This window comes from Polypterus senegalus, chromosome 10 (assembly GCF_016835505.1).
Source record: "Polypterus senegalus isolate Bchr_013 chromosome 10, ASM1683550v1, whole genome shotgun sequence".
NCBI classification, from domain to species: Eukaryota; Metazoa; Chordata; class Cladistia; order Polypteriformes; family Polypteridae; genus Polypterus; species Polypterus senegalus.
In genome coordinates, this window is record NC_053163.1 from 3199373 (window position 1) to 3216468 (window position 17096).

Below are 17096 nucleotides of genomic sequence, written 5' to 3' on the forward strand. Positions count from 1 at the left end.
TTTTCACTTTTACTGTTGGGTCTTTACAAGCAGCCCATTTCCATTTTAACTCCAGGTTAGTAGCTGTAGCTCTCTGAGCTGCACAGATTAAGGGAAATAGACATTAGAGACACATTGTATGTAAACTATTCAAAGCTGTCAAGCGATTAAAATATTCAACCGCTATTTATCGCAGTTAATCAGAAAATGGTTTTGTAGTTAATGGTATGAAATCATTTTTTATTTGCTCAAAGCTTTAGTTTATATACCCTTAGAAAAATCAAGCAAAATGACCCCTTTTATTGGCTAACTAGAAAGATTACAATATGCAAGCTTTCGAGGCAACTCAGGCCCCTTCTTCAGGCAACAGAAATTGGGAGAGAGACTTGAACCACCACTAATGTGCAGCATCCACCTGGATGAAGTGACAGCAGACATTTTTGTGCTAGTATGCACACTGTACACTAGTTATTAAGTGTTGAAGTAGTGTGATAGATATTTAGCTAATTAGAGACAGGGGGCGATTAGGGGACCAGAGTGACTAGGCCATGGTGGCCACTTTATCCTGAACATTGGGATAGACCCTACTGTTTACGAGGCATGCCCACTGGTGTTCTATGACCACAGACAGTTGGGAGCTCGGTTTTATGTCCATGTCTAAGGGACAATGACATTTTTTACAGTACAGTGTCCCTGCCACTGCACTGGGACATTAGGATCCACAAATAGCCCACAGGGTGAGTACTCCCTGCTGGTCTCACCAACACCTCTTTCAGCAGCAACTAAAGCTTTTCCAAGATGGCCTCACATCCAAATACTGGCTTGAACATGCTTAGCTTCAGGTAGGTGGTATGACTGCTAGCATAACTGACCTCACAAATGGTCTTTTGGCTGTATGGGTACAAATACCCACAGCCACACTTCAGAATCTTGTGAAAGGAAGAGTGGAGGCTGCCCTAGAGGTAAAGTGGGGAGGTGGGGGTGGATGGAAGAGAAATGCCGATTGTTTTCAAATTGTGATCAGGGGAATTTGGGGGACAAGTCAACACATTGAACTCTGTGTCAAGCTCCTCTAACCATTCCTGAACATTCTCTGCTGTGTTGCAGGGTACAAGATACTTCTGAAAGAGGCCACTGCCATCAGGAAATATCATTACCATGAAGGGGTGTGCGTGGTCTGAAACAATCTTTTGGTAGGTGGCACGTGCCAAAGTAACATCCTCATGAATTCCAGCACCCAAGGTTTTCCAGCAGAACGTTGGCCACAGCATCACACTGCCTTCACTGGCTTGCCTTCTTCCCATAGTGCATCCTGCTGCCATCTAATTTCTTCCTTTTAAGCTTTACTAAAGTTTACAATGAGCATAGATATACTGTACCGGAGGAATGTCTTCCCTGTTTTGAATGAAAATTATTGTTTGGCTAATATGTTTACTTTCCACTTGATCTATTCATAGGAGAAACATACTTTGAAATTAAACAAACAAAACTAAAATTACCAACAACTTGTTGTCAGCTTTCAGTATAAAAAGCTTGCTCCACCTGCAATTCCAGTGATTATATGGGTTTCAACAGTCTGTTACTGTGATGTGAGTAAATCATGTCTATAATTACATGCAATGAAGAAAAACAAAAAATACTGGTTTAAATATTTCTTTCAGCCTTTTGTTAACGAAATGAAGTAAGTTTCACTTTCAGTGTATGCGTGTCAGACAGAATCTTCATTCACAATGGCGGCACCTCAGCTTCATTTGTCCCCTGATCGGTACTCGTGCTCGGTGTGTCAGGATGTCCTGAAGGAGCCCGTCACCATCCCATGTGGACACAGCTACTGTTGGTGCTGTATTAATAAGTACTGGGACCAATCAGAGAAAGAGGGCACCTATAACTGTCCTCAGTGCAGAAGAACATTCAGAGTGAAGCCAGAGCTTAATAGAAACACCATATTGGCAGATATAATAGAGAAACTCAAGGAAGTGCGAGTAGATATGAGTCCGTCTCAAAGTTATGCTGGACCTGACGATGTTCCGTGTGACTTCTGTACCCGGACGAAGCTGAAAGCTGTGAAGACTTGCCTGACCTGTATGGCCTCCTATTGTGATCTTCACTTGCAGCCCCACTGGGAGTCTGAAACCTTTAAAAAACACAAACTGGAGGCACCGACTGGAAAATTCAAACAGAAACTCTGCACAAAACACCAGGAGGTGTTGAAAATCTTTTGTAGGACTGACGAAAGCTGTGTCTGCTTAATGTGTGCAGTGACTGAGCACAGGAGTCACGACATGGTGGCGATAGATGAAGAGCGAGCTGGGAGACAGGTAAGGAATGGGAATGAGAACATATCATGGACAGAGAGGTGTGTGTTGTTGTTTCCGTGTTTCCATAGGCTATCAATTTCTTTTGTACAGAACGCTGTCATTAGATTAGTCCGAACTTTGTGTAAATGAATACAACATATCTTTCAGTATGTAATGCAACCCATATATAGTTCAAATATACAACTGAAGATTATATCTGGCATATAAGGAAACGTGTTTTCCATAATATATTGTAACAAACAGATCCCAAAATATATCTATACTAATAAAAGGCAAAGCCCTCACTGACTGACTGACTGACTCATCACTAATTCTCCAACTTCCCGTGTAGGTAGAAAGCTGAAATTTGGCAGGCTCCTTCCTTACAGCTTCCTTACAAAAGTTAAGCAGGTTTCATTTTGAAATTCTACGCGTAACGGTCATAACTGGAACCTACTTATGTACATATATACATCCATAGCCTGCAGCTCGGTCGCCGTGTGAGGCGAAGTTGCGTCTCTCATCATCACGCCTCCCACGTAATTGAGTGCCTGCCCATATAAGGCCGTCCATCAGCAGCAATCCAATAGAAACACTCTGCTGCTAAATATTCGCGGGTGAAGGACTGTGCTTATGCAAACGAAGATGAGATGGTCAGGGATAGAATAGTGTTTGGCACAAACTCAGCGAAAGTGTGAGAGAAACTTTTAAGTGCCGGGTCTTAGCAAACATTAAATAAAGCCTTGGACATCACAAGATCGCACGAGAAAGCACAATCACAGCGGAGAACCTTCGATGCATGTTCTCCGAGTGGCTCACGTGAACTGACTGTGAACGCAGTACGCAGACAACAAGCAAGAACTCCAAAGAGCGCTGAACAAAAAACGCATTACACAATTGAGAAGGCAGCAAAAGAATATGAAGCGAGTGACGCATACAAGCATATTCATAAGTGCAGCTACTGTGGAAACGAAGCACATGGTGGAAAAAGTCAATGTCTAGCTAAAGGAAGAGAGTGTAAAAAATGTGGTAAATAAAACCAATTCGCTAAAGTTTGCAGGACTGGGAAAGGTAAACCCGTGCATGCAGTGTGTGATGTCTCAGATAAAGAGGAAGACGAGCTGTTTATTGATGCAGTAAGAGAGGAACAGCCCTCTGAATCTGAACAAGCCTTTGAGGACATATCAATAGGAAAGCAAGGTGTAAAGCTTAAGTTTAAATTACGTTCATAGACAGGCTGCCGCTGGCGTTTGTCATGCCTAAGGCGAATACGATATTCACGGGATACAAGTTTAATGAGAAGACGCAGGGTATAAACGAGACTTTTGATCACTTTGTGACAGAGTTAAAATTGCTGTAATGGAGTTAAAATTGCTAGTGAAGTACTGTGCTTATGCAAATGAATAGGAAAGCAAGGTGTAAAGCTTAACTTTAAGTTCATAGACACACTGCCGCTGGCATTTGTCATGCTGAGAGACTGTGTTTGTGGAGGGATGGACAGTTAAGGCGGGTGGGGGAGTCACGTCATCATCTCCCCTCCCATTCACCTCATTTCATTCACTTCACTTCGCTCCGAGCTGAGCTCCACAGCTAACGCGGTCTTGCGGAAACAACTTCGTGACGCTGCCGCCAAATACTCACAGAAAAATCCACAAGCTAATAGACACGTTGTCGCTAGAGTTTCTCCCCACTCTGAATCCTCCAGGCACTCCTGAGCATAATCTAATTTTGAAGGTTTGGACACCAATAATGTTACTAAAAAACTTACAGCCACCGAAACTTTGTAACGGCATGAGACTTCAGGTCACGTGTCTGCAAAAGAACCTAATTGAGGCAGCTATTTTTACTGGCGGTTGCTCAGGGGAGAGAGTTTGTATTCCTCGCATCCCCGTTATACCCTCTGATCTCCCATTTCAATTCAAATACCTTCAATTTCCAGTAAGGCTCTGCTTCGCGATGACAATTAATAAGTCTAAAGGACAGACCCTACAAAAGGTTGCCATTGATTTGAGGCAAGATTGCCTTTCTCCTGGACAACTATGTGTTGCATTCTCAAAAGTAAGCTCAGTGCACAGCTTGGTCATATTACAACCGGAGTGCTGAACTGACAACATGGTATACAAAGAGATCCTTAAATGATAGTTATTGGTATATTTTCCCTCAGTTTAAAAAGGTTTACTTTTCTTCTTAAAAAAAATTTAAAAGCAGTACTTCGGCACTGCGAAGTGCGGGTATTTTTCTAGTTGTGTATAAAACATGCAATAGACTGTGTGTCCAGACCCAAGACTGATAGTTTTCCCCATAAATCCAATGTATTTTAACTCCCTGTAACTCACTAAAAAGTAATTCAAATTGGTGGTTCCAATATAGGCTTCATTTAAAAACCTAATTAATTACTTGTACTAAGTTAAGAATATGTATATTATTTATTTTGCTTCCCTGTGTAATTTGGTCTAGAACAAATCTCAATATAAGAATCATCATATACATATGTATTGTAATATTCCTGGTATTTTAAAATGTATTAAGAAATGTACTTTTATGTTTAAAAAAGTATCTTGCAACATATAAAACTGGCAAAATTTACATATTGTACATTTTATTTTACTTTGTTTAATCTTAATACCCTGGTTTGGGCATTCATAAAAATCAGAGTCAAACTGATGAAAGTACCAGAGTTGTTAAGTCTGCTGAGAAGTTGGTCCTTTAGTGGTTTGGTGAGAAGTTCTTGCGGTGAGTGAATTACACAAGTTCCTCATCAACAATGTCCATATATCTATCCAACCGTTTTCAAACCCAGTTATTCTTCTGGGACTTACAGGGAAGGTGGAGCCTATTCCAGCAATCATCGAGAATAAAGCAGTAACAACACCTGGACAGGGTACCAGTCCAACGCTTACACACACTCACCAGAGCCCATTTAACAATGCACATTCACCTAGGGTGCATGGCTTTGGATTGTGAATGGAATCCGGTGCACCCGGAGGAAGTCCATACAGAAAGGGCAGAACATGCAAACTCCAAACTTGGAATGCAAACCCTGGTTTGCTTACTGCGAAGAGGTAGTGCTACCAAAGCACCTCTGTGCTGCTACCATTCATTTATCAACATCATTATTTCTAATAGCAAAACTGAAAATAAGAATGAATTTGACAATACTGCAAAGATCTGGGAGAGGAGTAGGGAACAAATGAGCCCAAGTCTTATTCGTTTTAGAGGATATCTAACAATAACAGCAGATGAAAGACCTCTTGTGGAGCAGATTTAAAATTACAATGTAGATCAGGCATAGCATCTTAAAAAAAGAACAAGAAAAAAAATAAATGAATGCCCTTGTATTAATGTGAGTTTGTTCTAGGAGTAGAAGTGAAATTCTAAGTGATATAGAGATTACAGAAAGTCAGAGTTGCTACAAGCAGGGAGGTTCTGAACATTGGGTGGAGCGCGCATCTTTACTTGTACAAATAAGTTCTGTTGATCTGCCACATACCAGCAACCTGGGTATCAACGCAGTGCTGTCCAAGCTGGAGTGAGGGATAGAGACAGTAATCAGTTACTACAGTGTAGTTTGAAACTACTATTTGACAAGAACAAACTACTAGCGGTTGTCTCCTGTCTCTGCCATTCCCAGCCCTACCACAGTGGAAACCAGTTTAACATGAAGATGGGCCACAAATCACTCACTTCACAGTTTCAACATAAAGAGTGAACCTGAGCAAAAGTCAACATTTAAAGTGAAGACAGGCTGTAAATTCAAAAAAGTTGATTATCATGTATTATTTCATTTAATTCAATAGATGGTAGGTAAGACCACGTCTGTCGCTGTCATCAAAGTAAATCCTAACCAGAAGATGTTTTGAGTGTTGACATCATTCCGGTTCTTCCTTGTCAGATGAAGATTTTGAGTCGTCTGAAGAAAGTGACAATAAGAGCGCAACTCGTTTTGAAAAAGCGACGGACTTAGCATGGCAGGAAGTTGATTGCTTTGAGCCTTATTGTACAATTCAAAATGATCATGTATTTGAGTTTTCATACTGACATTCTTTTTAGCCTACAGCTATGACGAGAAAGAAAGAAAGAAAGAAAGAAAGAAAGAAAGAAAGAAAGAAAGAAAGAAAGAAAGAAAGAAAGAAAGAAAGAAAGAAAGAAAGAAAGAAAGAATAGCCTGAAATGAGTTAAACAGCCAAAAGTTAGATGGCTGGAAGCTTTGCAGGAGCACAAGGTCTCTATCAAACACAGGCTTACACTTCGCCTTGTGTGCTTTACAGTACAATGTAATCTTGTAAGTTATACTATATGCATAACAGATGTGGATGCTGGCCCGGACAGACACAGACGGACATCTTAAGTTCACCCACACACTGTTTATTTACAATAAATATTTACAATTTAACGTGCACTCACAACCCCAGTGCCTCTTGCACCGATTCCCCAAAGTCCAGGGCTCACAGTCTTTGTGCCTCTCTCTCTTGACCGCCTCCCGTCCTCTCTCCAGCTCTGTCCTCTTCCACCTGACATCCACCACTGACGGGAGGGAGGCGGCCCCTTTTATAGGAACCCGGATGGGCTCCAGCTGCTTCCCGGCATTCGCCCATAGCCACACCCCAGTGTGGCGGAAGTGCCGGCTGCGCACCCGGAAACCGTCCGGGTGTCCCCTGTCGTCTTCCCCCCAGCACTTGTGGCGGAAGTGCTGGGCTCTCAGGATATTTAGGCACTGGGGCGCCGCCTGGCGGGTCCCTACAGGGCTGGGCTTCCAAGCCCTGTACCCGAGGCCCCCAGCAAACAAGGACGGACGCCTCCTCTCGGTTTGGAGGAGACACACGCCCTCCTCCGGTCCTCCTGGGCGTCCCGGCCGGGGCTGCAGGCACCGGGGCGCCGCCTGGTGGTGGCCACAGGTCCCTACAGGGCTGGGCTTCCAAGCCCTCTAACCGAGGCCCCCAACATAACCAGGGCGGACGCCCCCTCGTGGTCTGGAGGAGACACACGCCCTCCTCCGGTCCTCCTGATGCCACACTGCCCCTCCGCCAGCGAAGACATGTCCGTCCGAGCGGCACTTCCTGAGAGGGCAGCACGACCCCAGAGTGGGTCCTATTATGTCCCCAGGGTCCAACACGGCACCCTGGGACATCTCCGTTCGGCAACCCCTCCGACGCCAACGCACCCCTCTGGTCTGCGCTGCTCGCGTCCACCGTCCCCGCCAGCCGGGGCACAATCCGCTCTCCGGTGGGAAGTCCTCTCGCAGAGCGGCCCGTTTCAGGAGGGCAGGTCCCAAACGATGTCGGCTCCAGCACTTGTCGGGGCTTCGATCCTGAAACAAGAGAAAAGGGAGGGCCAGAAGCACTGCCAGGACACTCACCTCGAGCGTCCTGTCGGTCTCCATACCGGCAGTGCTCTCTCCCCCTTCCGACAGCCCATGACTTGCCTGTCCGGCTCCTCTGCCGCAGGTTCCATGCCCGTCCATTTATCTCTGGCGGGACCGCTCTCGCAGGCGGCTCCTCCACCCGCCCAGGGGTTTCCCTCTGCCTCCGCAGACGACAGCCCTTCACCGGACGCGCGCACCCAGCGTCGCGTCCTCTACTGTTGGAGGAAACGGCATTCACCCCTCGGTTCCTCCTTCTCCTCTTGGACGCCTTGACGGTCTGGGTCTGAGCATGGTGACAGCTCAAATCCAGCCCCGTCTGCATCCCTGCAGAGCGACAGGAGACTGCCGTGGGCTTGAAACACAGGGCAGTAGGACCCAGGGCACTCATCAGCCCCTGTCCTACCAGCCCCTGCGTGTTCGCTCTCCTCGCCCCATCGGCCGTCTGCACCACCGCGTCCGCTGTTGGGGGATCGCTTACTTGAAGCCAGTCCTCCTTAAAAAAGTCGCGGCTGTGTTCGGCAGATTTCCCCTTATGCTTTACGGGGACGGCATCACCTACCTTCCCCGTGGTGTCTTGCCTGCCAAAGGCTCCAGTGTCGCGCCAATTCTCCGTCTCCGACGTGACCGCCTTTCCCTTCAGCTGCTCCAACCGGGCGGCAAGAGCACCCAGCAACTGCAATAAAGGCGACTCGGCGGGCCGAAGGGACTCCTCCGGCTCGTGCCGAGCCGCTGGTGAAAACAGAGATGACAGACGGCGGTGGGCTTACCTGTCGATCAGCCCCACTCGTCGTCTGCCTCCTTTGGGCCACTCCCTCTGGCCCAATCGGGTCTCTCCTGGGCACGAGACTGGCATTCCTTGGTCCTGCCTCCATCCAATCATTGGCGGGCACACAAGACACACCGGCCAATCCCGTGCCTGTCAGTGGGCGGGTGCAGTGGCATGCGTCCTCGCAGCCTCGCAGCTGCTGCGATTTTCCGAGCTGCAGCGGCTCCGCTCTCACAGCCCTCGTGCTGCCGACAGCCTGTGGACCGGCATGCTCCTGCCACGGACGCGGATCCGGATCGTCCCCGCCTGAGGAAAACAAGGTAAAGCCGACCCCGCAGGGCCGATTACCGCAGGGACACCCGGATGCAGCCAGCACTTCCGCCACACAGGGGCGTGTCGGTGGGTGATTGCCGGAAACCACCTGGAGCACATCTGGGTGATAATAAAAGGGGCTGCCTCCCTTCATTCGAGGCAAGAGTCAGGAGTGGAGTGGACTGAGCTGTAGAAGAGAGAAGGAGGCGGTCTGAAGAGAAAGGCATTGTGTGGCCAGGACTTTGGGGGTTTTGTGGTGCACTTTAAGACTGTAAATATTGTAAATAAATGTGTTTGTGGGTGACATGAACATGTCTGCCTGTCTGTGTCTGGGCCAATCTCCACAATAGAAATTGTAGAAATTGAAGAAGGTGCGGTGGTAGCACTTCTGCCTTTCAGTAAGGAGACCAGGGTTTGCATCTCATGTCCTCCCTGCATGGGGTTTGTATGTTCTCCTCCTGTCTCTATGAGTTACCTCCCACTGCCCAAAGACGTGTGTGTGTATGCCTTGTAATGGACTGGAGTCCTAGCCAGGGTTTGTTCCTCCTTTGTGTCCTATTCTTGCTGGGGCTCTGGCCTTTCCAGTGACTCATGTCTGGATTAAGTTGGTTAGAAAATGACAAGACAAATTGAAGAACCCAAAGCATTTATTAATAATAATGAACTGATGTAAAAATGAAATGAATGGCAGCAATGCTGAGGTGGTAATCAATTAAGCAATGTGTTCAGAAGGTGGTATGTGACAAGAAGTCAGTGCTACTATGGTCAGACATCCTACACTCTATGAGACAAACTAATATCAATGGAGCAGACCTTTTACTTAAAAGCCATACTAGAGGAAGAACAGCACACAAGCACATATCGACAATAAACACATTAAATGTTTTGAACAGGCCAAGCTGGCTGTTAGGAGGCTCAGGAGAGATCCTTCTGGTCTGGCCTGTCTGTCTCTTAACTGATTTGGTCTACATGCACATCACACATCGAAAGTGCGAAAACTTTGTCAATGTTTGTGTAAATGTCACAACGAAATGGAGGAACACTATAAAATAAAATTTAAAAAAATCACAAAATTCATTTTTCATCAGACTGCACAAAGGTTTGCCCTTGCCTATACCTGCTAAAATAATGTTCCATTAGCTTGTTGCACTGTTTGTAGCAGCAATTTTCCATAAATTGTACGATAACTGCCAATAGACAACTTGGAGGTGTATTTCTCAGATGAATAAAACCAAATTAAACTGCTGTCTAGCTAAAGTAATTACTAACAGAAATGGGAAAAGCAATAATTGTGATTGTGGACGAAGTTTCAGACCAGACAGCATGTGTGGTTATAAAGCAGCTTTATTTTTCAGAGTCACGGTGAGAAGAGTTTCAGAAAAGCAGACAATCAAATATACATGACAGCGTCAGGGCTCTTCTGAACCCCGTCTGTTGGGTGGGGTCCAGTTTTATACCCCTAGAATGCGTAATTTAATATCATTATAAAATGTAACAGTCACCATATTTATTATACACAATCCTTGAGCCCCTTCAACGCCCCTTGTGCAACTTGATTTCTTGGCCCCTTTTGTTATGGCGTTCAGATGTAAGCTAAGGGAAAACATGATAAGGCAGACTCATGTGTGGAATGCTCAGACCTTGAGTCCTTTGCACAAACATTTTTCTGTTTGCTAAAACAAAGCATGCTGTTACTTGGTTTCATAAAGCTTACTTCTCAGACATGAATTAGTACAAGGGAACGAAGAGAACATTCGTCTTCCACATTCCCCCCTTTTTTAGCAAACAAAAAATATTTCATCAGGAAGAGTTGAGTGGGAAAGGGTAGGAGAGGAAGATGGAGTGGAGTGGGCGGAGGAGTGTGGGGTGGCTGTGCTGAGCTGAAGCATTTTTCTTGGTGTAAAAAGTAAGCCTTTGCCATAGAGGCAGTAAAATACTTGGATACAATGTATCTTATCAAGGGAAGAATACAGCAAGCTACAAGCAGGAGAACGATTAAAGCAACTGTAAGAGAGATGAAAACTGACTTAAGCAATTTAATCAGTTGAGTGGAGGTGTGTTCTGACTCAGGACCCACAACAGTGGCTACAGCTCAGCTAAATGACCCACCAGAAACCTGCAAACAGGAACAAAAACACAAGAAGTCCCCAGCGACTTGAAAATAAATCACCCTAAAATGTCCAAATATTGCTGGTCTTATAGCTGAAAGTGCATACAATTTTTACTATTATGTTCTAGAAAATAATCTGTAGGAAGAACAAAAATCCAGCTTTCTTTCAAGCTGTGCTTTATATAGCGTCTTTCATACATTTATCAGTCCATCCATTTTCTAACCCACTTCAGTTCAGGGTCATGGTCATCTGGCACCTATCAAAGTTGTGGGCACTGGAACCCTTGAACTGGATGCCATCCTATCACAGGGCACACTCATTCACATGTCCATAAGAAACACCAAGCAAAAGTAAATTATCCAGTTAACCCAGTTTTTACATCTTCAGGATATGGCAGCAAACAAGGATACCACAATCAAGGGTGTCATCTTTTGCAATGTGAGATGTGAATCCAAGCAGGCAGTCCCTCAACTTTAACAGCGTGTGGTGTCGACAGCAGAACTTGGAACGGTCCTCTCCACGAGGGTGATGCCAATGTTTCCTTCAAGTATCTCTAACCAGAATCCAGGTTCCTAACGGAATCGGGAGTCCTTTGATGGAGGACTAGTTCTCCAGGCCTGATTCACCTGCTCGTGGACTTCCTTCAGAGAAGCTCGGAGACCTGTAAGACTGGAAAGAAGATCATTGTCCACAGTATGCAGTGTAACATTACCTATGACCATGCCGACTGGCATGGGCCGTCCGGTCAGAATTTCGAATGGCGACAGCCCTAACTGCCGATGTGTTCTTCCCCTTAATCCCATCAAGGCCAGAGGCAGAGCATCAGGCCAAGTTAAATTTGTTTGCTCACAGATTTTAGCCAATTTAGATTGCAAGATACCATTGCATCTTCCACAATACCTCCACTCTGGGGTGGTATTTGCAATAATGATGCACATTTATCTGGAGCCAGGTGGTTAATTCATTTATAACGGAATTTACAAAGTGGGTGCCATTATCAGTTTGTAATTTCTGTGGTATTCCCCATCTAGGAATGATTTCCTTTATCAAAGCTTTTGCCACAGTTTTGGCATCTGCATGTTTGGAAGGAAAGCTTCCACCCATCGGAGAACACATCAACAATTACTAAACAGTATCGGTACCCTTTGATGGTGTTAATTCAATGAAGTCCATTTGAAGGTGTTGAATGGACCCATTAGGTTAGGTGTAATGGCGGGACTTACCTGGGTGCCCTTTCCTACATTAAACTTTTGACATAATGCACAGCACCTGCAGAACTGCTCTGCATATGTAGAGAAACCTACAGCTTCCCAATGTTTTTCAACATCTTGAACCATGGCGTCTTTTCCAGCATGGTCTAGGCCATGGGCGATTTTGCCATACCTGGGAAAGAAGCTTTGGGAGGAAAGGTTTGTTAGTTTGCTTATGGGTCCAGACTCCATCAGAGAGGGACCCTTCTTTGGACCATTTTCTCTTCTCTGTGTCCGTGGCTGCACTCTGTAAAGAAATAATTTGATTATCAGTGTCCTGGTCATTTCTCTGTTGGAATAAAGAGATTGGTGTGTTATTATACGCAGCCCGTTTAGCAAAATGATCAGCTAATTGTTTCCTTTGCTGACAGGATCCTGTTTTCCTGTGTGAGCTTGACATTTAACATCGCTAGCTTTGATGGTTTCGTTATGGCCTCTAAGAGGGATTCTTTTAGTTTTTGATGCTGAATGGGCTTGCCAGTACTGGTCTTGAATCCCCTGAGTTTCCATAATGCCCCATGATCATGGCAGACTCCAAAAGCATATCTAGAATCAGTATAGATAGTTACAATTTTTCCCTCTGACAACTGACAAGCTCGGGTGAGAGCTATCAACTCAGCTGCCTGCGCGCTTAAACTTGAAGAAATTCGGTTTGCTTCCAGCAGGTGGTCACCTTTGACCACTGCATAGCTGGTTGAAGGTGTTCCATTTTCCAATCATAAAGAACATCCATCCACAAAAATTATCTCTCCTGTTCCTAAGGGTGTTTCCTGTAGGTCTGGTCTAGGTTTTATAACCTTAGTTATTTCATCATGACAGTTGTGGGGCTCCCCTTGATTTTCAGTTGGAAGCAGCGTAGCTGGATTTAAGGTGGAGCACCTTTCTATGGTAACGTTTGACAACGTACAGAGTACATTTTGATAGTGTATTGCCCTAGCAGTAGTGAGATGTGAGGTTTTAGCCTGTACTAAAATGGAGTGTATGGCATGAGGCACTTTTACCACTAGGGGGCTCATGAGCACTATATCTGTACTGGCTAGCACGGCCTCTGTTGTGGCTGCTACAGCTCTGAGACAGGTTGGAAGTGCCGCACACCACCGGATCCAATTTTTTCAAAAAATAGGCTAAGCCTTTGTTTTTTCTCCATGGAGTTGTGTAAGAACTGCATTCATATATCCCCCCTTTTCGTCCACAAACAGAGTGAATGGACGAGATAGTCAACAGTCCCAACGCATGTGCAAACAGTAGGGCACTTTTTTTTTTAAGTCACATAGAGCCTTCTCAGCTTGATCATTCCATGCCACCTGACCAGAAAGGGGGAGATCAGGGGTGACTGCTAAAGTTTGCAAAAGCTGTGCTCTTTCAGTGAAGTTTAAAATCCATTGCCGGCAGTATCCTATAATGCCTAATACAGACACAACCTGTTGCTTTGTAACAGGTCTAGGAAGATTTTGAATGGTGTTTATACGGTCGCTAGAGAGAGCTCTCGTTTCACAAGAAATGTCATGACCTGAATATTTCACAGTTGTTTGAATTAACTGCAGTTTTGTTTTAGAAACTTTGTGGCCATTTTCTGCTAAATAATAACAATTGCTGAGTATCCCGTGCACAATCTGCTTCTGTAGTACTACACAACATTATATCATCCACATACTGTATCAATACACTGTCTTTTCGCCAAAAGCCTTTAAATTTTGAGCAAGAGCTTGTCCAATACACAAGGGCTTCAGTATATCCCTGAGGCATAACGGTCCATGTCCAACGGCGGTTTTGGAAAGTAAAGGCAAACCAGAATTGAGAGTCGGGGTGCAAAGGAATACAAAAATAAGCGTTAGCAAGGCAATAACAGAGAAATAACAGGGGAGGGGTATGTAGAAAGAATAGTGGAAGGATTAGTAACAATAGGTGCCCTAGGAAAAACTGCAGAATTAACTTGTCGAAGATCTTGAACAAAACACCATGAACCGTCAGCCTTTTAAACAGGTAAAACGGGGGAGTTGACTGGAGAGTATTTAATTTGAATGATTGCTCCACGTTTCACGAGATCGGAATGTACGGCGGAGATGCCAGCCTCTGCTGCTGGAGACAGAGGATACTGGGCGATGCGGGCGGAAGGAGGATTTTCGGGTAAATCACCAGTGGCTCACAGTGCGCTATCCTTCCATAATCATTTTTCCCCTGGGACCAAAGTGCATCGGGAAGTGAGGAAAGCCAAGAGGGATATGAAGTCTGCAATGAAAAGGAAAGGGGGATGGCATAATGAATGATAAAAATCATTTTGAAGCACAAACTTTAGTTATCAAATGATCTGAGTATCAAAATACCCGAGCAACGTGCAGCCAGTCCGTACTATCGAGACATTCTCCCACCCATTCCCCATATTTCAACTCAGTGAACGATGCTAGAATTGGCTAAAGAAACATGGGGAACCAACCTCCTAAATAGAAAATGCTTTGTGAATATGTGAGGTGCACTGAGCAGCAGCTTTGTGGATGAGAAAAAATGCAAGGGATATGAAGGGTCTCTGGGCTAATACCTGAAGAGAGAGAAGATTCTAACCAAGGTGTGTCCACTTCAGCAGGGAAGTACTGGGCAGTGCAGTGGAGGGTGTTGGGGATTTGCAAGTGGGGAAAAGACATGAAGGAAAAGAGTGTAGGGCTTTAAGGAGAATGGTGTGTGAGGAGATGTTCAGGGTCCAGGCTGCAAAAGAGGGCTTAGTGTGGGGGGAGGTTTGGCACAGGAATTTAGGAATAGAACAGTAAAACCCTCGTTGGTTAGAGAAATAGAGAGGGAGAGCTTAGTCATCATCCCTTCCTAACAGATTAACAGGGCAGAGCTGATATAAAAAATAACGGTGCATCAAAGTGGAACCACTGGAATGAAGCTGAACCCGAAGAGGTTTAGACACCAGCAAAACATGAGGTTGTCCAGAAGCAATAAGCACAGTCAATGTATCTTTCGAGGCAGACTAGAAAAGCAGTTTCAGTGCCATTCACCAGCAAAGTCAATAAAGGATCTGTGCCCACATGGCAAGTGAGCAAAGGCAACTGAAGAGAATGGCTGGGGTCCCTGCGAAAGGAATATCCTCAGGTTCAGGTAAGGAAGGCGGGGAGGAAGCTGATGTGGGCAATTGCGGCAGAAGTGTCCCATGTAACAGGCATAAGGTGTAGGTGCTTGATCTGAGGGGAGAGGCGGCTGAGCAGATGAAGAATTTGGATTAGGAAGAAAAAATCCACGACCTCTCCCCTGTCCTTGGAAAAATCCATGTCCTCCATGTCCTCCACGTCCTTGGCCAATGCCTGAGGCGGCTCCACCTCCATAATATTTAATTTGTGCCGCAATTAACTTGGTCTGAGTATCTGACTCTTTTTGCTTAGTCTGTCGTTCAGCATGTTCAGCGTGTCTTTTAACTTCATCAAAGGTGGCACTTTCCCATCCAATACAGGACGTGCGTACCTTATTTTGGTTATCACTTCTGAGTCCTGGCACAAAAGGAGGAACTGCTGCCTTGGCACGGTCATCTGGGCTGTCTAAGCCAGAAGGGTTTGTCATCAAGTCCTGAATGCGGTGTGCCCATTCATCTACCGTCTCATCTTTCTTTTGTTTGGCAGCTGAAATAAGGGACCAGTCGGTGCCCTTTTTATATTTTGCAGTTATTGCAGTTTTCACGTGTTCCCATTGGGCAAGGAAAGGACCCTCATTATTTTGTCCACGAGGCAATGCCTCATTCCACTGCCACTGTTCTCCATTATGCTGCCCATGATTGACAGTAGCCCAAGTAGTGCCCATCTTTCTGCATAGCACCTGGGTCCACTCGGCCGCACTGGGTTTGTATATGTTGTCTAGTTGCTGCACTTGTTCCACAAACTTCAACCCACCGATTATCTTAGGATCAGGCAATTCGGACACTACGTCTTTCAGCTCTTGAATATCCCAGTTACGATGTATCATTACAGTAGTGGGGTTAGCATTTCCTAGGGGTTGTGTGGGATCATGTTGGGGGTTAGGGACCTCAATTAAAGGGCATGAAAATGTGGGTACTAAAGGTTTTCGGGACTTAAATGGGGTAAGGTTTTCAGGGAACTTATCACGGAGAATCTTGCTTCTAGTACATTGTGAAATGGAGGGCTTTTTGCGGTGGAAGGGGTTGTGAGTAAAGTGTTGGGGAAGAGAGCACGGGATATAAAGGGTCTTTTTTATCACTCCTTTTCCTCCTTCCTTCAGACTGGGGTCCCGTATCAGCCTGCACTTTCTGTAAAGCTATAAGCAGCTCTTCCTTTTCCTTTCTAGTCTTAACTTCGGCAGCTAAAAGCTCATTCCATTTCTGTGCTGCTTCCAACGTACGGTCTTTAATAACCAATTCCCATCTGTCATACATATCCATCCGATAAGGACCTCCATTACAACAACCCTGTGTATTTCTGCACAGTATTTTTCTAATGTCCTGTATCTCATTCATATCTCTGGTTCCTTCCACTACGCCATCTACCTGCACTGTCCTTATTCCACTTCCTACATGCCTTTTTTTTTTTCTTTCTAATCCTGTCTTCTTTTCAATGAGCTTTCTAGGGGACCCGCCTTTCTATCCCGACAGCGCACTAGGAGCCTGGCAATCCCCCGAAAACAAACCCTCCAACATTAGGTTTTTTAGGACTCTTAGGGGACTGTTTGACTGGCTTGCTATTTGTTTTTCCCTTTGTGAGTGGCAGGATCTCAGCAGAAACTGACTCAGCCCTCGATAAACCCCGTTCCACCCGCCGTCCGCTCCTATTCCCAGATTACAGCTTCAGGTGACTTCGTGTCCGTTTATTCGCATCAGCAGAATCCTACATCAATACGCCCTGTGGAGTCCAGGATATGGAGGTTTTTAACCCGATCCCTTCATCAGACGATTTGTATGCATCAATCTGCCAGGGTATTGTCTCCGTCACCTTAGCAACCCGTTGAAACAAGAGTATGACCAGACAGCAAATGAAAAACTTGACCTCCTGTTTATTTAGACACACATTCTCTAAATAC

The 17096-nt window shown here is 45.3% G+C and overlaps 1 protein-coding gene across 1 annotated transcript in view; it reads left to right on the forward strand.

Annotated features, from left to right (window-relative positions):
* The first annotated feature begins 1649 nt into the window (after positions 1 to 1649).
* The window catches only part of LOC120536346, a 48162-nt gene continuing 32715 nt past the window's right edge, over positions 1650 to 17096 (forward strand). Inside the window, exon 1 of the mRNA XM_039764672.1 lies at positions 1650 to 2297. Within this exon, the coding sequence (XP_039620606.1) occupies positions 1710 to 2297 (588 nt within the window). The 5' untranslated portion in view covers positions 1650 to 1709. The remainder of the gene's footprint in view (positions 2298 to 17096) is intronic.